The sequence below is a fragment of the Protopterus annectens genome, chromosome 15.part0 (genome assembly GCF_019279795.1).
Source record: "Protopterus annectens isolate FY-2018-M chromosome 15.part0, PAN1.0, whole genome shotgun sequence".
Classification (NCBI taxonomy): domain Eukaryota; kingdom Metazoa; phylum Chordata; order Ceratodontiformes; family Protopteridae; genus Protopterus; species Protopterus annectens.
Window position 1 is genome coordinate 536,363,145 of NC_056749.1, and position 25,976 is coordinate 536,389,120.

At 37.5% G+C, this 25,976-nt stretch overlaps 1 protein-coding gene across 2 annotated transcripts in view; it reads left to right on the forward strand.

Moving 5' to 3' along the window:
* Positions 1-25,976, forward strand: part of LOC122789899 (mucosa-associated lymphoid tissue lymphoma translocation protein 1-like) — a 696,960-nt gene that overhangs the window by 372,469 nt on the left and 298,515 nt on the right. For both annotated transcript variants that reach the window (XM_044057339.1, XM_044057340.1), the window contains exon 9: positions 1,592-1,666. In XM_044057339.1, the coding sequence (XP_043913274.1) occupies positions 1,592-1,666 (75 nt within the window). The remainder of the gene's footprint in view (positions 1-1,591; positions 1,667-25,976) is intronic.

Below are 25,976 nucleotides of genomic sequence, written 5' to 3' on the forward strand. Positions count from 1 at the left end.
ATGAAATGGCTTAAAAACTTCTCTTTCTCCCTCTCCACTTCTATCTTGCCAAGTTTTTAGTTTTCCTTCCTTAGGTTTGTCTGCCTTTTTTGAAGAACTAAGCTGACTTTTTCATAAGTTCCTTCACTTTACTTGACTTTAACCCTTTGTTATCCCAGTTTATGTTAAAAATAGCTTTTAAAGCTTTAATAGTCTCATAATCTCTGAAGGTTTATTAATCCTTTTAGAGTGTTTATGCAGTGCCCCTAGACAAAATACACACACTAAGAAACGGGTTATGCTTGTACCAATATCAACATTAACAGTTTTTCTTCTGACAGTTTGCACTATCAAAAAAAGACATTGTTGGCAAAATGGCTAAGACTTTCACCTCCTAAAATCAATTTACAGGGTTTACTCCTGACCTCTGGCCAATATCTGTTTGGAGTTTGCATGTTCTCCCTATGTCACTGTTGGGTTCTTTCAAAAATGGGCAAGGTGTTTTGACCGCAGACTCATCCAATATTGAATGCAGTCATGGGGAGCAGCATAGACTCTAGCTGGTGCCTATTGGGGAAAGAGTTGTGTAGATCAACTGGTTTATTCTGGCAGTTGGTACTGAGGGTTGAAGCTGTGAGGTATAGTTCTTGTTTTTCTGGGTTTGATTCCTTCAGCCCTCATTTGTCTACTTTGTGACCTTGAGCAAGTCACTTAACCAGACAGTGCATGCGGGAAAACAAGGAATTTGGGCTAGTCTTCTCAATGGTCCCCTGGACTGCAAGCCTAGTAACTACCAATGAATCTACAAGATGCAAATAGGGAAGACCTCAGGTGCATCCTTTATGTGGTTACTTCACAGACTGGCAGTCTTTTTTTCCTGCTGAAGGATTAGTGGTCAACTGATAACCAGACTGACTGACAGCACTCACAGTCCCAAAGCAGTGGGAGAAGTAAGGGAAGAATATACTATCACGAGCATTTGCAGTGTAATGAAAGGGAACTAGACAATTCACAGGAAGCTGTAATGGCAAGTAGAGTGTCAGATGTTACTGAAACATTCTCACTGAGTTTGGAGACCAACCTAGTGTGCTAATTTAGAAAGCAGCCAGTATGTAGTATAAAATGGACCTGCACAAGATAAGAGTACTGTGGTAATAAAAAGCACTTAGGGGTAGCATCTGCACCCAAGGGGTATATGTGAAAAAGTACACATACAAGTTACTGCTTTCTTCTTATTCAGTAACAGATTCTTGGTTATTGTCTTATTTTTGAAGAGAAGTAAACATAATGAAAGCTAACATTGAATGTAACAATTGTGACATTCTGAATGATGTGGTAAAGAAAAAAAGTGTCTTGTTAGTTTTAATTCCTCTGCAAACCTAGATATACCTGTTAGTGGGGAGTTTATAGACATAGTGACATCATGTCCTGTATGTATTTGGCATTTAGTGCACAAAATAAGCTTATTCCATTGCTAGCTGATAGTCCTGGTTGTTAACTGTGAAATATTTGAATTTCTTAGTGAAATGAAGACTATAAATGAAAAAAAAAAGATTTTGTAGTTTTATTTTTGAGCAGTGTGCCACTAATCAGAATTTTAATGTTCTTTCAGGTACAATAGTGACTGTCCCTTGTCAGAGGTAACACCTCTTGAGCCTCTAGGAAACACAGTGTTTGCGTATGCCACGTAAGTAGGCAAAATAACTTAATTTATCTGCTTCAATACTAGCAAATTGAAATTATGGCAACAATGTATTGACAAAATAATTTTGTACAAGTCAAATATCCCACATAACTTCTGTAACTGTTATAGGCAGTTTGTGTTGAGCAATGTATCGATAAACACATAGATGTATGCATGCTTGTGTGTGTGTGTGTGTGTGTGTGTGTGTGTGTGTGTGTGTGTGTGTGTGTGTGTGTGTGTGTACATATCTATATATATTTATGAGAGAGACACAATTAGTTAGCTCAGTTTCTGCAAAGTTTGGACACACTGTACTGTATCAAGCTTGTTGTTAAGAGGAAAACTGGAATGGAAACTTGTCTAAAATACATTAGTATGACTCACATGTGATCTTTCAGAAATGTGTGAATGCTGACTGCACAAATAGCTGAGTTGGGAATGTAATTCAGTCAACAGACCTGCAATCAAAGGTTACATGAAAAGAAACAGATAAACACTAACATGCCTGGTATTAACATTGCACTGAATCATTGCTTTGCAGTCAGCACTTGTAAATGTAGGCAGCAAAGCATCTATTGTTACTGTGTTTTGCTGGGTTGACAATGGCTGGATCTGTGTTGCTCAGTGGGGATGAAGAATGTTTTGTTGCCAGTACTGTAGGTAACAGAAGTTGTCCTTGGTACTTTGACCTCTGAATTTGTATATATTTAAGTACTTGGGTGTCAAGGAGTTTTGAGGTTATAGTAGTTGTGTTTTCTTTAGACTGATGAAAAATGTGTGTTTATTATGTCAACGTTTGATGAAAATTCTTCACCATTTTTGACTCAAATAATTTAGCAGGAAAGAACTTTAACATTAGTAAAATGCTCAGATTTACATTCATTTTCCATTCAGTACATCTGGAAGCATGCTACTGATTTGGGCAGCAAAAGCAAATCATTTTTTGTCAGTTCTGTTACCAATCTACTTTAAAACTGGTCTACACTGAGATTAACAACATCTTATATAGACAGATTCAGCAGTAATTTGTGTTTGATTTGCCTTCTTTAAGTTGTTGTTTTTCACAACACATTAATGTGCAGGGAAATATATTTGCCATTAGAAGTACTTTCATATTTATTTGCGACAGACAGGACCATTCTCTTTCTTCCTTCAGATGTTCAGATGTCCCTTGGCATCTAAGCAGTAAAACATGATAACTCAGTTAATACAAAAATAGTTCACACTCCCTTTAAATTATCTGGAATGAAGTGCAGTAATATTCCCATTAAGTGTACCACAGCAGGGAAGACTCTTATAGTTGCATTTGTAATATTTGGGCTTCTACTTACTACCATTATTTGACACCTGGGGTGGTTTTAAACAATTTCAGAGTTTGCTTGCATGACAGTAGCCTTGTGTCATGTCATCGCTTTTCTGGCATTGCTTGGCATGTGCTTCATATAAAAGCAGTATTACCCCACACCAACTTTGGGTCTTCTCATGGCTTCAAAACCATTAGTGGTGTGACTAAGTTTTTTGTTCACAAGTAAATGAAATGTGTTGGCCTATTTTCCCATCCTTGTTAGGAGGGAGCAGTATTAACCAAACATTTAGCAGCAGTTGGATTCAATAAAACAATAACTGCTGTGTCAGATCTGGGATAAGTGTAAAAAGAGGCACTTTGTATAGTCCATCTGTGTTTTTTTGTTTGTTTTGTTTTAATGGGTCAGCACTCTGTCAGGGAAATTGCAGGCTGTGACTATAACATCCTCTGAAGCAGACAGAACAGGGTTAAGAGTAGGTTTGGTCCAGTTTTGTTTACCTCAAACCCACAAACAGCCTACAAGAAGGGTCTAGAAATGGCATTAGGTCTAGTAAGAGAGAGTTTACTCCTCTACCATGCTAGAACTTAGAGAGCATAACTGTTTGTCGACTTGACCAAATTCCAGACCCCCATTATATACTTGACACTGGGGCAACATTCCTCATTTTTCCAGTTCTGTACTCAAGGATGAAGTGTCCAGGACTCTCTCTTCATTTTCAGGAGTGGTCTTCTATGTAGTTTGCTGCAGATTCAGCTATGCTAGTGGTAAAGCTAGGACTAGAGGCTTAGGTGTGGGCATCCACAGGATGGCTTGGCTGAAGCTACTTTTTCTTCTAAAGAACAAACTCAGATGCTTCATTCTGAATGCTTCTTTAAATGGGAGGTTCTTTTTAGCCAGAGGAATCACATCCTTATCATAATAGAAGACCACTGTGATCTCTTGTATCCTATTCAAATTATTCCTCTTCATAGCCAAGCCAACCTTAAAAAAGATGAAAGCTCCTGCCACAGCGATGGTGACAAAGTGTGTCATGGTCTTGTCCCATCTTGAGATGATGTAGCCATCACAAAGGATCATTGCATTCTGGACGAGTTCATGAGCATCTACATCTTAGAACTGTTAGGTTCTTTACAGAGGATCTGCACTACGTGACCAAATTGTACTCAGACTACTGTTGAGACAGGCTTGGGCTGTACTCCTGAAAGAAACTGTGGGCTGCACCTCATTCAGAATGAGGCCTGGGGTTCTACTCCCACTTAATTCAGAATGAGGCCTGGGGTTCTACTCCCACTTAATTCAGAATGAGACCTGGGGTGCTACTATCATTTCATTCAGAAAGGGGCCTGGGGTACTAATACCACTTCATTCAGAATGAGGCCTGGGGTACTACTACCCCTTCATTCAGAATGAGGCTTAAGGTACTACTCCCACTTCTTTCTGGCTCTCAATGCAACAGCCAATGGACTCAAATATAAACAGCAATGGAATATAGCAAAAAAACTAGTAATTACAGACACAAAAACCTACTTCTCAGAAAAATTATCCAGCCAAGCAAATAACCCAAATAAATTTTGGAAATCCATTTCTTCATTCCTTAATCCTGGAACCTCACAAAATCCATCTCCATCCCCAGACAAAGAACCACAATAAATAGTTGACTTGTTTAATCCCCACTTCATTTATAGTATTCTAAACCTCATAAATCACTCTCCACCCAGTAGCCACTCTAACCTCACAGACAGTCAAGCCCTGTAGATTCATCTTGGTCAGACCTCTATACAAAGAACTCCCCTCCTACAGGAACCACAAAAAATAGCCCCACAGCCTCTACTGTCTCTCTACACTCAGTACCCACCTCACTAGTGCATAAACTTCTTAAAAAACTAAAACCTTGCTCCCTATCTGCTGACAACCTTCCCTTAGAATATCTAAAACTTGCAATAGCCTACCCTGTTAGCAACCTCATTAACAGATCCATCTCAGAATCCAGTATTCCCAAACTCTGGAAAAAATCCATCATAACATCATTGTATAACGGTTGTAAACACAATGAACTAACAAACTATCAGCCCATCTCTATCCTTTCCCCTCTATCCAAAGTACTAGAGAAATGTATTCACACACAACTAATACAATATCTCACTGAAAACAACCTCATTGCACCTACACAACATTGTTTTCATCCAGCACATAGTGCTACCACTGCTCTACTCTCATTCACAGACACTGTGAGCAAAGCCTTAGATTCTGGGCTACCGACATCAGTAATCCTGCTGGACCTATCAAAGGCTTTTGACACAGTGTCACATCCTAAGTTACTGCAACAACCATCATTAGTAGGATGCTCTCAGCAGACCCTTACATGGTTCTCCATTTACTTAGCCGGCAGACAGCAATGTGCTAGATGGCAAGGTAGCCATCAGAATATCTAGTTAACAGAACAGGAGTCCCTCAAAGATCTATTCTTAGGCCTCTGCTTTTTAACATTTTCATAAACAATCAGCATACTGTCTCCCTTCAAAGTACGCTCATCCAATACGCTGACGACTCCACCATCATCTCCTCCTCCAATAATCTCCAAAATCTCCTACGTAAAACATAAAACACAAGATGCCTTTACATTCATAGAAACCTGGTTAAATGAAGCACAACTTGTACTTAATCCCAAAACAATTGAAGCTATTACTATTCTCGTCTAAACCAGTCTTACAGGACTTCAAGATATACTCACAAAACAACACAAATTTAAAGAGAAATGTGTGCCAAACTATTAGGCATTACTATACACAGCAAACTTACCTTCGAGCAACATATACTCAACACAGTAAAAAAAATATATATTTTAAACTTGGCAGACTTTATAGACAAACTTCACATGGATAAGCTTACCAAAAAGGCACTTGCCAACAGCCACCTACTCCCATCCCTGTTTTATGGGGCCCCATCAAACCAAGCTCCACCAGTCTCTTAAAAATAAACTCCAAGCATGCTACTATAAAATTGCTAAATTTGCAACTGGCACACCTCACCAAGCACACCACTGTCAAGCCCTTAAATAATTAAACTGGCTCGAATTCCCACACTACCTTGATCCCACCCACCTAACTGTTGCTCATAAAATAATTTACAAACCAGACAACTGCCCTGCCATACAACACATCCAACAACCATATACTTCATCCCATAATCTATGATCCACTAATAAACAGCTCTTAACCACATTCAAACCTAATAAAATAGACAGACAGAGCCTCTACTCCTATGCCGCTGCTAGGCTATGGAATGCCCTTCCCCCAGATATCACCCTCCTAGACTCATTAAAAGCATTCAAACTATCATTGAAAAAATACTTTATCAACAGTCGGATCTGTTCTTGTACTCAAAATTATAGGCCATCATAACTAATCACAATTTTCTTTCTCCCTTCACACTCCCCTCTCCCATTTCTATCCCCCTATTTCTTTCTTTCTGTATTCTTACCAACCTCTTTACTAAATTATATACCTTCTCTCTTGACATTTCACCTACTCTTTTTATAAAACTTTTCCAATACCTTATTTCCATTTCATACTATTCAGCTTCACTTCATCTGCTAATCTTGGCACTTTGTGCCTTGTTTTTGTTTTCTATGTATGTAGCAAAGTCTGTAAATAACATTTAATTAGCTACTACTTAACCTACATAATTTGCATTATTTATAATTGTTTAATCTTTTATTATGTCTGTCTTATTACTGGAGCTCCCCCCCCGGGCTTCCACTGCAAATGGTTCCTGACCCAGTGGACTTCCCAGTCAACAAATGTCAATAAATAAATAAATAAACAAACAAACAGAGAATGTCTGTTCCATCCAGAGCCTCAGTAACTTCAATCAGCATATCTACCAGATTATTAGAATCTAACACTGGGGAGCTTCCTTAATTGGTCTTTGGTTGGCTATATCTTCTCCACCAGTCAAAATTTGGAACTAATTTGTAGAAGTCAATCATTATGGATGTCTGTGCACCTGTACCAGTGCATGTCACATTGTAACACACTGGTTCCCAGGAGCACATATCCCCAGAACCTTTCAATACTACTTTACTGCTGTCTCTGTTTGGATTGCATGTGTGTCTTTACAAGAAAAACAGTAAGTTTTCATGTGCCTTTCAGTTATATAGCAAAGTTATGCACCAGCTTTGTCTGCACTGTCCCAAGAAATAACATTGCTAAAAATGTCACAGGTTCGGCCTGGCTTTTCAAAGGTGAGAGCGAGAGAAAATTTGTTGGCATGTTTACTGACAACGAAAATGGAGGCAGTAGGAAGCTATTTGCATGGAGATCAGAGGGAGAGTCCTTTCAGCAGTTCCAGGTATAAATTGGAGACAGTCATATCGATTATGTCGTGGTGGTTCCTTGCAGTTTTTTCATCTTTATGCTTTGGTGCTCACGTTGGAAGGAACCTTTGAATGGTCGTTTTCTGCTTGTTGCTGATACTGATATTATTCGTTTGCTTTTCCGACCATTACGCGATGGATCCACTCAACATAGAACTGGACTACAATCCAACAGGTACAGGAGGTACCGATGATTGGAACTGTTTGTTTCACCAACAGGATAATCCCCTATTGAATTTTGATCTAAAGAATAATGCTCCGAACAAGGTAATGCAGAATACTGATAATTTACAAGACTTTTACGGGTCACTAAGAATTTTGGAAAACGACTTGTATAAACTTTATAGGCTTATATGGCAAAGAAGGCATATGGAGGCATGCCTTCATTTCAAAGTAATTCTGCGTGGCATGCGAGTTTTATGCATGCCAAGCTATGGGGATAGCCATCCGGAATTACTACGGAGATGGCAGCAATTGAATATTGACTTTGGAACCAAGTACATTAATCTATTAATAGATTATTTCTCCCCTATAGAAGCGGATTTAATTACCAAAGTAGAGGAGGAATATAGATGTTTAACCACCAATTATAAGAGCGAACTTTGTATCTCTAGAATTAATAGTATGTGCAGGCAGCTTACACAATATAGCAACAGGCTTGAACAAATCAAGCTTAAAAAGCTGAGACGGGACTGTCAGGATTTCCAGATGGGTCACATTTTTATGTGGCCGAGAGCTAATGGAAGTGAATTTGAGCTTGTGCACCCTGCAGACACCCCCCAGATGATTACAACTGAGTCAGCTACACAAATTGATATATTGACTGAACCTCACCTGAACAATGAGCATCCAGGTGACATATTAAATAGAGAACTACCATCTACTAATGCCTCCATCCCATGTAATCAGCAGTGTCTGAAGACTAATGAAGGATTAGGGGCGAGATCGAAATCTGATGCAGCTACCAGCTCTCATATATCTTCCTTGCCTTTAAACTATCCGCTTCCATACAAAAGCAGAGCGCAGGCGCGCTCGTCCAGTCGAGGCAGAGGCAAGAGGAAATTGTCGGGGGAAACACCGGAACCGAGGAGAAGGACAAGAAATTGAATACCTTATTTTTCAACTTAACATCTAGAGAATTTACCATTGATGAACAGTCCGTTTTGAATAAGGGACTATCCTTTATCCCTCCCAGAGGAAGTGAACTTTCTGACACTCTGATAGCATTGCGCCTGTTCACGAGGAAGCTATCACTAAAGGTACTGTTTATAGACTCTGCTAGTAATGACTCTTCTTATGCATCGCAGATTTGTAAAAGAAAAAGTTGTTTTATGCCACCAATGCCTAATTTGGTTGAATGTTTTTTACGCTCATGTGAGCATGATTTTTACTCTTACTACAAAGAGGAAAAACACAAAGGTATATATGTAAATTTGAATTATACACAGAAATGTTGTCTTGATAGCCTTTGTAAGGATGATGGGGTTGTGTTTAAACCAGCAGATAAAGGTGGAGGGGTAGTTGCTATGGATACCTGTTTGTATGTTGAGTTGATGCATAACATGCTCAGCAACGATACAGCTTATAAATTGGTAGATAAATCCAAAGTAGAATCTCTGATAAGATATGTACATGATACTATTTATGATATGCTAATGACTAGATGCATTGATAAACCTTTGTACGATTTTTTAATAATAGATTCTCCCTTAATTCCCTTGATCAAAGGGCTTCCAAAAATGCACAAAGGGGAAGACCCACCCCCTTTACGCCCTATAGTGTCTGGCAGACACTGGGTGACAGAAAATGCATCTATTTACATACAGTCTAAACTAGGTCCCTTGGTAAACTCCATTCCCTCCATCCTAAAAGACACATATGGGTTATTACAAGACCTAAAACAGGATACTATAAGCAAAAATCTGCGGAGTGAAACTTTGATGGTAACGTTAGATATTAAGAATCTATTTACTAGCATCCCCAATGATTTTGGCCTCGATGCTATAAGAGAATGTTTGCATGAATATGGCACCATGGACAACAATGATCAAATGGTGATCTGTAGTCTACTGGATATAGTTTTGAACAATAACATCTTTTTATTTAATGACCACATTTATGCACAAACATGGGGAGTGGCCATGGGCACTCCCTGTGCTAATGCTTATGCAAATTTGACTATCCATCAGTGGGAAAAGGAATTTATTTTTAATGATGTAAGGTTCAATAACATCATTTTGTACAGGCGTTTTGTGGATGATATCCTGTTGTTTTGGAATAGTGATGAGGACTCACTACACGAATTTGTGGCATACATGGAATCCACCACTTCTTTTTTAAGTTTCACGTATGAATACTCTGTCTCTAGTGTGAATTTTCTGGATATCACCATCACAAAGGATGTCAATAACAGGATCACCACTTCACTGTACAGGAAGCCATGCTGGAGAAATGGCATTTTGCATTTTGACAGCATGCACCCACGTTACATTTTTCGAAATGTGGTAAAAGGCCAAATGGCCAGAATATCCAGGCTTTGTAGCAGTCAGGGGGATGTATTGAAGTTAGTAGATTTTCAGAAGAACTGTTTTATGAATAGGGGCTATCCATTAAATATGGTAAATAATTTAACTGTAACAGCATTGGAAACTCTAGTCTATAGAAGAACAGGTAATTACAATCAACATTTTGGAAGGAATAGGACACAATTACCCTTTGGATTAAAATACACAAATGATGTGGATCATATTATGCAAATTATAAAAAACAACTGGAAGATTTTGCTTCTTGATTCTGGGTTGTCACAAATAGTGGGTAACAAACCTGTGTTTAGGTTCAGTAATAGTCTAAACCTCAAGAGAATATTATGTAAAGAAAAAATGGATTCTCAACAGTTAGATATTAGAGCGAGATACAAAAAAGGTACATATCCCTGTAAAAAATTTTGTATATGCAAATATCTATCCACTACTCAGACGTTTGAGGTTCCGGGTTCAAGTATGGTTTTTAAACCAACGTTTTATGCCACTTGTGACACCAGGAACATCATTTACTTAGCTACCTGTGACTCATGTGAAGCTTACTATGTAGGTATGACTTCGCGAAGGTTCAAAGATCGTGTCTACAATCACATGTACGATATTAGAAAGGAAAATCTTACCAATGCTTTAGCCAAGCATTGTCAACTATTCCCCCAGCATGTATTTAAGTTCAGGGTGATTCAAGTAGTGAATCAGAACAAAATAGAAAGAGACCCTATCGGTACTCTTGAACTGTATGAGCTTAGATGGATATTAAATCTAAGAGCTCACATAGAACCAGGTCTAAATTCAATGCTTAGTATTAGACCGGCTCTTTTAGGATCTATGTGATGCTAATTGTACTAGCCATTATTTATTATTCATGTATTTATATATTCATTTATTGCATAATATATATATATATTTTCATTGTACACTTTAAATGACTTCAAATGATTTGATCTTATTTTATCTATATTGGCCATTTATTGTTAATATTGATTTGATATATTATTATATTTAATATTCTAGATTATAAAATGGTAAATTTCATATTTATTTGTATTTATACATCGCTATATGGCCCTAGCTTTTATGTACTTAGAACAAATATTAGGCACATACATTATGGATATATTTGTTCTGATTCATTGACACAACTAGTATGCTATAACCATTTTAAGTTAATATATGTTGAAGTGCTGCTTTATCATTATTTAAGCAATATGTGATTTGATTATAATACTTATACGATGAATATGATGGGGCAGTAAATGTGGATGTATGGACTATATATAAATAGTTTTTTAGTTTAACTTCTTACTAGTAATTAGGAGAAGTCTTAATGGTCTTACTTGTAACCAAAAGATTTTTCTTCTTTTTAGACCGAGAGAGATTTTTTCATTTTTTGTTGGCTGCATATTCTTGAAGAATTTTTTATGAGTATGGGATGTTATCCCCCTTTTAAACTTCTTAATAGACTGTATTAATTGATGTTTAATTGAATAATTGATGTTAGATTTTGTATTTAAAGGCTGAGGTTTTGTTATTGATTGTAACCTGATGAAGCGCACCGGGATGATGCGTGAAAGCGCTTGTTCTTCCTTTTGTTAAATCAATTAAACCGTGGATTTTATGTCATGGTGGTTCCTTGCAGTTTTTTTTTTTCATCATATCGATAATTCTCAAAGAAAAATTCAAAGCCTGACCCTTCTTGAAGTGAGTCTAGTGTCTGGTCATCCCCCCCCAGTGCCAGATCCTGCAGCTGGTAGGTTGCCATTAGCTACTGAGAACTTGATCTTGAACCTGTCCTTGTTTTTGGTTGAGGATGACAAGACTAGGGAAATATCAGATTTGGCTTCCAAGGTGTGGGGTGTACATTGAGGTTCTTATGCTGCCTCATGCCCTGTTGCACCACTGGAGCACACAGCTGACAGTTCTCATCTCAGAGAGTATCTCTTGAGTTATCTGTCATAGAACAAAATTACCAAGAACAGACAGTTGTCCTTCTTAGATGGGCCCCAAGGTCTACACAAATATACAGGTCCCATTGACGGGTTCAGCAGATCATTTCATGCCAGAGTTTATAGCTCAAAGCCTGGACATCAGACATATTTTTAATTTCTTGTGGAAGCTGGATCACTATTAGATAGTTTGATCTAAAGACCTTTCTAAGCCCAGTGTAGGAATCTTTTTCAGAGTGTGTTGACTTTGGATAGCACACAATTGAGTGCCAGTTCCTGGGCACCTGATCAATTGACACCTGTCTGCCGCATGCTTGCCATTATGCAGTTTTGCTTGTGAGCTTACTCCAGTGGGGAGAAGAGGACATGGCATTCTCACACATTCTGGTTGCTGTAATGATTTGGAAGATCCCTTGCTCACTTTCTGTGACACAGACAAAGACAGGGAGTCTGCCTTCTATCTGTCTTACCTGAGATGACCCATTGTTTGGCAAAACTCTCATTCTTATGAGAAACAGTTTGGAGTGGCCTCGATCCTTCACCCCCCCCCCCAAAAAAAGCAGAGTCTCAGTCAAAGAAGCCTAAGGATCCGTGAGTTATCTTGGTATCACTCATTTGGAATAAGGCATCCTAGAGGCATCTTGACTCTGCCTCTTGGGTTCCTAAGGAGGATGATGATGATGATGTCCTTTATTAGCTGCTGCCTGAGTGGGCAGGACAACTTACAAAGACATCCCAGTGTTGATTCCTTTATGATATGTTTGGTCCAGTATAGGTGACATTTTGCAACTTTCCAACTGAAAATCTAGAGCTTTGAACAGGTGTGAAAATAAACTGCATTTCTTTGCCACTTTGAGTCTTTGGTACAGTAGAGAGTCTATTATCTGAACATCGATTATCCAAAACGTCAATTATCCGAACCAGCCTTCCACAGTTTTCAGGTAGGAAAAATCATAAAATCTGAATATGTAAACATTATACGTATTCCCTTGAGCATGTTTTTTTGAGCCTGTAGTCAGCTTGTGTGTGAAAATTATTCTTTATTTGTCCACTGGAAACACTGAATGGTTGAAAAGTGTATTCCTGCATGCAGGAAAAAAAACAAGATTTTAGATTTTTTTTATCTGGTTCAATTATATGTTTGATTATCTGATACCCTAGGTCCCAATTAGTTTGGATAATCAACTCTCTACTGTACCTAAACTTTTCATCTCACCTGTTGTAGTTCTAATATCATCCAGTTAGGAGAGGTACAGCTAAGCTTGAAAATCTCCCTGAATCTGGGCTCAAGGGAAATATTTATAAAACTCTGTCTGTGGCTTCCATAATTGGATGCAATGTGACACACTGTAGTTTTGACTATGCTGATGCTTTTTCTAGTGCTAATGTTTCAGGTAGGTGTGAGGTTGTACAGGATATTACTGCTAATGCTATCCTATTTGGAGAAGAAGCCAGGGAGCATGTCCCTGAATGCCCATTTCTTGGGAAGAAGTACTCAAACAGCTGTCCAGGTCTGATTTAATCATTGATCTCATGAGAAGGAAATAGACCCCCAGCTCTGTTTAGGTCCTTCATGATTCCCCTTCTTTTATATCCCTTTCTTCCTGTTCTGTGCCTGTCCAACCCCAAAAGAGGAACAGTCTTCCCTGATGTGTATGGAAGGTCCGTAATCATTCTTGTCCCTTTGTGTCCCAAGAAGTTGACCCCACTGGCCACTCTGCAACAGTACTTCCTGAGACAACATGCTGAGAGATGACAGCTTTAAGATTTGTCCCCCCCCCAACTTGAAAAAACATCACATGTGCCAGTGAATTCCAGATGTGGCCTCCTTAAGACAGCATTCTGGAGCTTGGCTGTCCATCCCCATAAAGCTCTGTGCTGGTGGTTCAGTACATTTCACCACAGCTGTAAAGACAGGCTCAAACTCAGCTGTTTACAGATCAGTATATTGTTTACAGCTTCAGAGGAACTATGAGTATGTTACACTTATCTCTTAGTTCCTCTGTATATTGTTTACAGCTTCAGAGGAACTATGAGTATGTTACACTTATCTCTTCCTGGTCCCTAATACGGTTGATTTCCATGCTGTTCTGAATGTCAGTGTCTTCAGACAGCACATACAGTATGTTCAATTTCAGACTGTCATTATGGATCATGATTTTGCTCCCACAAGATGCCTGGAGAGTAGTGCTGGATATAGTGGATACCTTTTGCCATATTTCTGTTTGTGGTCCACACAGGAGATTCTTCCAGTTTGTGTTGGGTGAGCATCACTTCCATTACAACATGTTGCCATTTGTCTTTACCATGGAGTTAGCCATGCTGGTCAAAGCCTTGCATGAAAAGGCTCTCCTGGTTTTCCCATATCTGTCTTGCTGCTTGGTTTAGGTGCTTCTATGATTTCATTCCCTAGCAAGATAAACTGGAGGAACTCCTTCCTGATTCTTTTGGAGATTAACATCTTTGGGGGCAGAGCTGGACACTATTCATTTTTGATTTTCCCTGTCCTTGGAGATAATCCAGGAAATCATGGCTTTGGTTTAATGGATGAGGATGTACTGCAGGGTCCAGGCTCAAACTTTGTTGCATATGAAAGACTTAATGGTCACTGTGATCTTCCCAGAGTTATTTACGTGCCTGAAGATGCTAATGTTGTAGTAAACTAAACAGTATCAGTGGTTTAAGAACCACCATGAGCTCGTGAAGTTGATTCTGGCATCAGACACTTGTAGCACAGTTGTAATGAAGCCCTGAAATGGCCTCTAGTAGACCTTACCTTTCTGCAAGTGAACTTGTTGCAGATTCTGATGTCCGATGCTTCACCTGTGGGCTGGAGAGATCAGTGTAAGCTCTTACAGGAAGAGGGCGTGTGGCCCCATACAAGAGCAGTCTACACAACCTCTGTGTAGAGCTAAGGGAGTATTCCTAGACTTAAAGGCCGTATGGAAGATTTTGCTTCTGTAGCCTATTATCAAGAATCATACAGCTAGTCCATTGTATGGTACCCAAACATCCAGCAATGTCTTGCCTCCTTTTCATTCCTGCACATTTGACCTCCTCTTTCCCATCAGATTTCACTTCACTTAAAATATTGGTGGTGTCTCTTTAGCCAGTTAATATGTATTTATTATTTGTTTTATTTGTCTTTGTTTACAGGGAAAGTCTGACTAGGCAAAGTCCATTTAAAGTGGAGGCCCTGGGGGAAAACTCCAGCAGATACATTTAAGATACTCATGACAAAACAATTTTTTTCACAAAATAAATATATTTCATAGATTGTGTTTAAATGTCTTAAGAATTAACCGGTAATGGAGTCAGGTGATATGAACTGTACATGGCAGTGTATGTATCTCTTGAATTACCATGTATACTTCATTATCTGACAATGTTTTTTGCTGGTGAAATTGTTGAAAGAATATGACTCTCCAAACTGCTTATTCTGTTTAATCGCTGATATTTTTGTTCTGAATAATTACTGAATTTTAGTATGCAACAAACACACTAAGCACACATCTCAAGTGGTCATTATAGTTCAACATATGCAGCAGTAACAAATGACTTGGACTTTTAGATTGTCTGATCTTTACTTTGTCATATAGTAACTTGACTTCTACTTCCCCATTTTGTCACCAGCTGGTACCACTTTTCCTCAACTGCCCTTTACATTCCCCTCCTACTCCATTATTAATTTATCCTGCAATTCCCTTAATCTCCTCTTACCTCTACCCCAGCCTCAATAACTTTTTCCCCATCCACTCTCATTTTCTACCACTTATACCTGTTATATACCCCAGATTGTGGTACTATATACCCACTCCAAGCTAATTTTACTCCATGTCAGTTTACTGTTTTCCTGGCTACCTCCACTTAGGGATTCTCCCTGAACAGCTGCTCCACCATTTCCTTTAACCAAAAGGTTTCATTCTTCAACTTCCAAGGATTCCATAACCATCTCCTATTTTCCAATAATTTGTCTTTATACCATCCATACCAAGACATAATCTTACAAACTTTATTCCTCAGTTCCCACCTTATCAGCGTCTCCCAGTATTTCCCACTTTGCAGTTGCAAAGCATACTTATGCTTACCCTTGAAAATGTATACTCTTTGATGTCCTCTCTTCAGCATTCACACATTTACTAGTCACTTTTCCATTCTCTCCACAATTTTCTCTTGCGTACCTCATGCAACTGAGGACTGCATAGCCATATTGCTTGGGATCCACATTGCCACCTCCTAATTACTGATATTTAATTTTTATTCACCAGTTGACTGTTAATATTGAAAACCTTGTGCTGTGCCCTCATGTTATGTCACAAGTAGACTCCTTGTGGGTAAATACATTATTTGTCTTCAAAACAGAAATAAAACAAAAGAAAAAGTCCCTTTTCTGGGAGGTGATGCTTTCTTGATGATGAACCATAGACTAGGGGTGTAACACTCTCAGTGGTTCATAGCCCCCGAAAAGTAAATGAGCTAGAAGATTCTTTACATTGCATCACCAGCCCTCTATTGGAGATACATATTTAGAGGCTTTGTCAGATCATTGCTTTCTTTGCTTCAAGTGCTGCACCCTTTTCGGCATGGTACACCAAGGCAAAGGGGAGGCAGTGGTGTGCTGTTTCATTGTTTCTTTGCATTTGGTGTTCCTGTATACATTCCTGCCATTACACACCTTATTGTAAAGGTCAGGGAAGAAAGATCAAAACTCATTCTTTTACCCCATTGATGTTTGAGGAAGGTGTGGGTTCTGGTTCTGAAATTTCTGACAGTCCAAGATAGTCTTCCCATACAAGACAAATATTTTCCTCATGGTTGGGGAACAACTCTAAAAGTCAATTTGTAAGGTAACAGTCAACACGATAACACCAATACGAAATTATGTTCCCCTTGGCTCAGATTCGAAATACTGGCACTCCAAACAACTTTAGCAAAACACTTCTTTATTCAACCATGAATTATCAAACGTAAGTTAAGCGCTTTCATCTAAAACACTTAGACTTCCTCAGAACAAAGTCTCCTCTTGTCCTTTGAGTTTATATATACACATTCCTATTACATCATTAATTAATCAATTAAAAAATTAAAAAAGGTTGTACATAATTTTAAAGTGCCAGTGTGCCTTTTGTTAAAAATGTTCATTTAAATAAATTAAATACATTATTTAAAACAATACTTGTATTACCTATCCAATGTGAATAAATACAATTCATTTTCATAAGCCCTTATGTAGGAATAAGAATAAGAATAATTCATATCAAAAATTCAATAATTTATACTATTCAAAAAAACAGTGTCATTTCTATTTAAATAATAGCTAGAACCCTAATAGTCATGTCTACCCCATATTTACCAGGATGGGTTTTATTGATATGTGATCATTCAGTCCAGGCGGAGTAGATGCATCTAATTTCACTTGCCATCTAGTTTCCAACTCCCCTAATTTCATCCTAATGTTCCCTCCCCTAGGATTCTCCCTGGCTATATCCACAATGCCAAAATGAAACATGCTACAATCCTTATTTCCATCCAAGTGTCTCCATAGGGCATTTTTAGTGTCCTTTTTCTTTATGCAATAATAGTGATCATAAATTCTCTCTCTCAGACTTCTATCAGTCTTCCCAATATAATAGCTTGGACATTTGGAACATTTAGCTAGATACACTAGGTGGGAAGTTCTGCAATTACCATTCCTGAATTTTATCAAAGTCCCAAATCAGTCTTCTAGTTTAATGCTACTTTTTGGGAAAATATACCTGCACTGTTTGCATGTGCCACATCTAGTTGTTCCTTTCCCATCCTCTATATTTACCCTATTGTGTGTTTTCTTTTCTAACTCCATTTTCATGTTGCATCCATTCCTTGAGACAAATCTGGGAATTGGCTCCACTACATCCACAACCTTCTTGTCCATTTTTAATACATTCCAATACTTGGAAATTATTTCCTTAACGTTGTTAGTCCAAGGAGTATGTTGGAGTATACAAGCTCTGGTGTAGTCTAAAGGGGCCTCAGCCATTAAATTTTCAGAATTATTCATCTTAACCAGGGGTCCATTCCCCAACAGTGGTACGTATTTTTTACCCCATTCATTCTCCACATACCTAGTTGTGTTTTCAACCATCCATTTAGGGTATCCCCTTTGAATAAACATATCCCCTATACATTGTAACTCATTTACCAGGTCTGCATGTTCAGATGTCATCCTAGTGGCCCTAATACATTGCCCTGTAATTATACTTTTTTTCTGTGTGATAGGATGAGAACTGGTATATTCTAAATACCCATTACTGAAACTTTCTTTTCTAAATATTTTAATTTCATTTTCCCATCTTTCACTATAATCAATGTATCTAAATAGGACATGGAATAGGGGTCCACACTAAAAGTAAATTTAAGATCATTGCTCCTAGAATTAAGGTAGGCCATAAATGCTTCCAATTCTTCCCTATTACTTTTCCAAATCAGAAAAATATTGTCCAAAAACTGGTAGTAACATGCTATCTCATTGAACCATTTACTTGTGAATATATTTTCAACTTCCCATTCGTACAAATACAAGTTAGCAAAAATGGGGGCACAAGCGGCCCCCATTGCTACTCCCTTTCTTTGTACGTAATATTCACCTTCAAACATAATGTAGTTATATTTCAATATTAATTCCATAAATTCCACAGTTAATTGTATCTTGTCACCTGTAAAATTTCTTAATTTTCTCATACAGTTTTCCAACCTTAGCAACCCTTCCTCCTGTGGTATATTCGAAAATAAATCTACTACATCAATAGTTACTAGTAATGCCCCAGGGGATAACATGTCATTCCTTAGCCTGCCCAAAAAATCCCAGGAATCAATGATAATATGCTTAATAGATTTGTACAGGGGTTTCAACCATCCATCTACTACTTTTCCAAAGTTAAAGGTTTTAGATCTATTGCCCGAGATAATGGGTCTGAAAGGGGGATCCACCATATTTTTGTGGATCTTAGGGATTCCTACAATGGTACTTATGATGGAAGAATCGGCTTTCAAAAAGTTGTATAGCTCTCCACTAATCCTTTCATCTATTAATAAGTCTTCCAAAAACAAATTAATCTTATTATAACCTATATTAACTTCATTTTTAGATGAAACATTATAGTGGCCAGAATTTAGTAATATCCCATGAATCTTATTCTTATATTCTTCCTGGTCGTACAAAACCACCCCTCCCCCTTTGTCGGGTTTCATTATTCTTATCATTTTCTCATTTTGTAATTCCCTTAGTGCTACTGCTTCCTGTCTATTCAAATTATACTTTACTCTAGTTCTATTCACTTTAATGTTATAGGTATATAGTTCATCTGTAACCATTTTTTCAAATAGTGCTAGAGTAGCATTAAGGGGTGGGGTGCAAGTACTTTTTTTCTTGAATTCACACATTTCCCCTCTCTTTTCCCTACTATTTTGATACATCACAGCCAGATTTATTTTTCTTAAGTATTTCTTGAAATCAATAATAGAATCTTCTATCTTGAATCTCTTTACCGGCACATATTTCATACCTTTACTGAACAAGGTGAAATGTTCTTTCCTTAACTCTAATTGAGTGTAATTGTGAATGAAAAACTGTTTGTATTCACTAGTAATGTTATTCACCTGTACTATCCCTTCCTTTCCCATTATCTCGTGTGCCCTTCCCCCATTTGTCTTTTTTGATGGTTGTAATGTTCTGCCCTGTTCCACTGATTTGAACCACTTTGAAGTCTTCTCTTTCCTACCTGATTCCCTAAAAAAGCATTGCCTTCTGAAACTTTTCCAATATTTTCCAATTTATCATAAAAATCATTATCCCTATATTTGTCCTCCTTATTATTGAATGCATTGCCCTTTTTAACTATTTTGGGATTGCTGTTATAAGTCCTATTTTTTGGGAAACGTCCCTTCTCCCATCTGTACACTTGCCCTTTGTGGTATTGGTCCAAATCTCTCTGAAATTTCCCACATTTCCTTTCAAACTGTTTGTCCACCTCTTTTTGGACCCAATTATACTGTGCATTCAAGCAGTACTCATATTCATCATATAGGGCATCGTTAATAATCGCTTCATTCTGTATATCTAATTCATGCAATAACCTACATATCTTTTTGTCATTAAATTCCATAATGAAGCGCATAAAAGAAATACCAAAACCATCGAACATTTTAGCACATTCCTTCATAGTTTCATCATCCAAATCAATACCCATGGGATATTTGAAAAAACATAATCCCATGGGTACAATATTAGAGTCAATGCATTTCAATAAATAACTGTTCTCGAGTTGCAAACTCTTGCACATTTTGAGTTTTTTGCCAAAAACGTACATCATCTCTTTTAGAGTCATATTAGAATTTAAAACGCCAACATCAGTTTCGTCTTGTACAATTCGCGCTTTATATTTGCCACTAAAGTCAAAGTTTGAATCAATGAACTTTTTAAAACACAAGTCTTTAGCCACTCCATCTCCTTTCACATTCATATAGTAAGGAATAGTACCTGCACGCTGGCCATTGCCAGCCATAGTATAAGTTCTTTTTGGTGGCATCCGTTTTGGTTTAGCTCCTGATATCAGATATTCGGCCTCCGATCCACGTTCGTTCCCTTTTCCTTTTGCAATACCATCTGGATTGAATATGGATCCATGAGAGGTACGCTTCACCCGTTCGTCGCCATCTCCCTGGCCATTAGGATCGTCATACGCATGTTTTCATTCTGTTGCAGCGTGGATTGACTGAACAGTTCAATCAGCCTCGTCAGCTCTCCACGCATAATGGCCATTTCGGACTGAATACCTCTAATTTCGTCCCTCCGTGGCGAAAAAATTGAAGGCAATTCGTCTAACGAATCCATGCCTCAAAGTAACAACTCTAAAAGTCAATTTGAAGGTAACAGTCAACACGATAACACCAATACGAAATTCTGTTCCCCTTGGCTCAGATTCGAAATACTGGCACTCCAAACAACTTTAGTAAAACACTTCTTTATTCAACCATGAAAAATTTAATGGCTGAGGCCCCTTTAGATTACACCAGAGCTTGTATACTCCAACATACTCCTTGGACTAACAACGTTAAGGAAAAAATTTCCGAGTATTGGAATGTATTAAAAATGGACAAGAAGGTTGTGGATGTAGTGGGGCCAATTCCCAGATTTGTCTCAAGGAATGGATGCAACATGAAAATGGAGTTAGAAAAGAAAACACACAATAGGGTAAATATAGAGGATGGGAAAGGAACAACTAGATGTGGCACATGCAAACAGTGCAGGTATATTTTCCCAAAAAGTAGCATTAAACTAGAAGACAGATTTGGGACTTTGATAAAATTCAGGAATGGTAATTGCAGAACTTCCCACCTAGTGTATCTAGCTAAATGTTCCAAATGTCCAAGCTATTATATTGGGAAGACTGATAGAAGTCTGAGAGAGAGAATTTATGATCACTATTATTGCACAAAGAAAAAGGACACTAAAAATGCCCTATGGAGACACTTGGATGGAAATAAGGATTGTAGCATGTTTCATTTTGGCATTGTGGATATAGCCAGGGAGAATCCTAGGGGAGGGAACATTAGGATGAAATTAGGGGAGTTGGAAACTAGATGGCAAGTGAAATTGGATGCATCTACCCCGCCTGGACTGAATGATCACATATCAATAAAACCCATCCTGGTAAATATGGGGTAGACATGACTATTAGGGTTCTAGCTATTATTTAAATAGAAATGACACTGTTTTTTTGAATAGTATAAATTATTGAATTTTTGATATGAATTATTCTTATTCCTACATAAGGGCTTATGAAAATGAATTGTATTTATTCACATTGGATAGGTAATACAAGTATTGTTTTAAATAATGTATTTAATTTATTTAAATGAACATTTTTAACAAAAGGCATACTGGCACTTTAAAATTATGTACAACCTTTTTTAATTTTTTAATTGATTAATTAATGATGTAATAGGAATGTGTATATATAAACTCAAAGGACAAGAGGAGACTTTGTTCTGAGGAAGTCTAAGTGTTTTAGATGAAAGCGCTTAACTTACGTTTGATAATTCATGGTTGAATAAAGAAGTGTTTTACTAAAGTTGTTTGGAGTGCCAGTATTTCGAATCTGAGCCAAGGGGAACAGAATTTCGTATTGGTGTTATTATGGTTGGGGAACAGCTGGCTCTGCATCAGGGCTTGGGATCTGGTTCCTGTGATCTGATAAGTCTGCCTGCTTGGGTCCCAAAGCTTGGGTTCTGGTTTCCCCTATCCCACAGCTCTGCCAGCTTGGGTCCCAAAGTTTAGTGAAACTACTGGAAAGCCTTCCACTTCACAGTCCTTTACACTAAGAACTGGTTCTTATTTTTGGCACAGAGGTGCCTTCCATTTGTCTAACTGTTTGGTTAGCTGCAGGTGGTCTTCACTTTTCTCATACACCTGTATGATTTGGGCCTCAGGGAGTCGATGATGTGACATCAGAGGTGCATGTGTCATCTTTCTCTGCAGACTCTGTGTATCTGTGAAATGATTATGGCCTAGCACCAGCTAGTCAAGCACTTGCCTAAAGGGGTGTTGCACTGTCCTACTCCAAAAAACTCCTTCCCCTTCATGGGACTTGAAATTTATGCTTGGTGGGCATGCTAATTCACAATTTGAGCCTGCCCATGGAAACAATGAAGTCTGTGTCTTGGGAAACACTTTTCCACATGGCCATCACCTTTCCTTTAGGACCTCAGAACTTCTGATACTTGTGTACAGAAGATCTACAAGGAGATTCTTATTTCCAAATGAAACCACATTTCATTTTCAGAGCTGTTTTCTTTACAGCAGCAGGAACCAAGGAAGAGAGGACCTTTCCAATGCTAGGCATGCAGTAATAGCAGATATTATTTCCAGATGGCAATTTTTCAGAGGTTCATACTTCTGCATTCACAGAGCATCGTGGTGGTGTAACTGGACATGATAGGACTCCTTTAACACTACATTTTCTAAGTTCTGTACAGGAGATTTCTTTAGTTTTATCTGAGTGTGCATCATTTTGAGTACATGGTGCTGACATTTATGGTTTTTTCAACACTCAGTGTGTTCACCAGCATTTTGGTAACCAAAGCTTGGCATGAAAGGATCCTCATTTGTTTGTCTTCCTGGATGACTGGATCCTGGTGGTTCTATCAAATGACTGCAGTAACATCCATGAAATGGGAGCTTCCACTGTTGCATTCCCTCTAGGTGATCATAAATTGAAAGAAGTCCTCGTTGAACCCATCTTAGTCATTCCTGTCAGCAGAGTGACCCCTGTATTCATGAATTCAACAGCCTGAGTGAAGATGCAGAGGGAGGGGGGTCTAAGATCAGACCCTAAGCAAGACTTTTTTGTGTAATAAGGGTATATTACTGCAGCCTAGGAGATATGATTTCTACTGTATGAAAATGCTTTGTTTCTAGGTTTCTGTAGAGTAAATAAGTACTTCTTAGAAAGAATTGTACAGCTCCTTTAATTCAGTCTGCATTGTGCAAAATATGGGTTACTAAATGTACTGGCATTCAACATTTTCTAGTTATGGAAGTACCCTCATTTCTGTATTGACAAGATCTGGCTAGCCCATCTGAATAAATAACATAAATAAATAAATAAAACTAAGAAATTGTTTGCATGTGTAAATATACACACACACACACACACACACACACACACACACACACACACACACACACACACACGATATCTTACCAGTTGCTCAATGACCATGTTCCCCTTTCCTTCTGGGGGCTTGCACCCTGTATCACACAGAGAGTGTGAAAGAGGTCTCCCATACAGAATATGCCATTTTAAATTGCATTGCTTTTGACCGTGTACAGAGAACCTTCTGATTGTGTCAGACTGTCGACTGTTCACATGCATATATTTTAAGTACCTGTCTGAAACTCCACCAGCTCATTTATCATTAGCCCTTCTTGAGTCCATCTTTTAGAAAATGTCTAGGTCTAAGTAAAACCAGCTGTTAAATATGAATATAGATTGTTAACAGTATATTTTTTCCATTTGGAAACATGGTAATTTTTAATGACAGTACACAGTTTGTAGAGGTTGTTTATATTTCCTGAGCATATATTTCTAATGGTATGCAGCAATGAGATAGCTTGGGGGCATACTTTATCTGCAGAGGGATATTACCTTCCTGTACATGCAGTACGGTGACTTATAATTACCTCTGTATTACAACCTATAGCTTTGATGGCAGAATATTTAGAGTCAGGAATTATTTTAATTACAGTATGTACATACAAATTTATTTACTTAATTCATTTACAAGTAAAATAACTTGATCACCTGGCTCATTTTCTGTCACTGTCTGATTATAACAAGGATGATGTTAAACATATTAAATTATACAAAATTCATTACATAAAGTGATTATTTTCAGTAATTAGTAAACACTGGTGAAAATTACAGTTCAAAACTTTCACATTTAGGGGGCGGCCAGGATGCTCAGGCTGGCAGCACTTTTTCCTCAGCTCTTTATCTAAGTTATATTTCTGACAGGACTACTAAACTTCTTAAACTTAACCAGCAACTTCCACTACAGTCTTTGGAAGTCTACATTGGATTATTTTGTTTAAATTCTATGATTTTTCTGTCAAAGTTCAAGCAGGAAGGGCTCAGATTTCTTCACATAACGAGTTATCAAAAGAACACTTCACAGGAGCTTAAACAAAATGAAAACTTTTAAGTAACACATCATACTGCATGTTTTTCTGTGTAGTATAGACACAGTTATTTACAGCTTAAAAAGGTGCTTAAATGAACATTTAAATGTTTATTTGATATATGGTTTAAATATAGAATTCTTAAGTTCTAAACTTAAACATGTTTGTCTATGAATGTTTCATGGCTTAACTGATTTAATGATTAGTACATGCTTAAACAGAAAAAATAAATGTTTTATCTTTCTTTTTTGTATGGAATGGCAAGGCTTATTACAGTTAAAATAAAACTTTTCTCAGGTAAATGTAAACTTGATTCTAACTACAGAGACATGTTGGGCTATACAAACAGCCATTTAGAATGAGAGAAAGCTCTCAAGCACTCGTGGAGCATGTTGCATGTTTAGAAGTACTCAAATTGCTTACTTACTTGTTTCTCAGCTTCCTGCTGTGGTCACATGCTGAAAAGCCTGTTTCCTTGTCCCCAAAATGTTTTTTTTTTTCCATTATTAGCATATTTAGAAGTTGAAAATCCCTTAGCAACTGTGCAAGTGCTTGAAAATGAAAGTAAAAGGCTCAGACATGATGTAAGCACTCAGGTTAAAGGTTAACAATGAGCTGTTTGAATTTCTCAGCTTCTTAAAGAGATATTTACCTAATAGCATGCAAAATTGTACAATTTGAATACGAATAAAAGCAATGAGAGATTTATTAACAAGTAATTTAGTGAACTTATAAAAAAGACACAGTATATTTGAATGTAATGCAGACAGGAAATTGTAATTAGATCATATATAATAGAGATTGATGTGAAGCAGACTATGCTTCTACGCAATATAATAACAACAGCTTCACTGGGTTTAATTAGAGTGATGGAATCTTGTTATGCAGCTTTATAAATCTGAGTTGTTTTGCTGATTAGTTAGATTAATCTGTATGACAAATAATAATCCATTCTTATCAAAGGGAGTTTGACTAATGGACAACTGTTGTATATTGTAAGCAAACACAAAAAGTAATTGTAACTTGCATTATTTTAATATCAAATTAATATGCTTAATATAGCAATTTCTAAGGTGCTATCTGATTTTACTGAAACTTTTAATATCATAGACATTAATGAATATGCTGATCCTAATACATTATTCTTTACAAAATACTCTCATTGACATGGCACACATTCAAGAATAAATAGAATATACATATCAAGAGATATAACTACAAAGTTGGGTAAAGTCAAAGTAGTCACATGCCCATTGTCAGACCATATTGCAATTACTTTTAATTTAGATTCAAATACAAACAAAGAATAACTAACTAGAATTCCTTCATACATAACAAACAAAGATTTTTAAGGAATTTTATGTTAAAGAGATACAAACATTTTAGACATAAATCTTACTGAAGATGTGTCAGAGATAAATATTTGG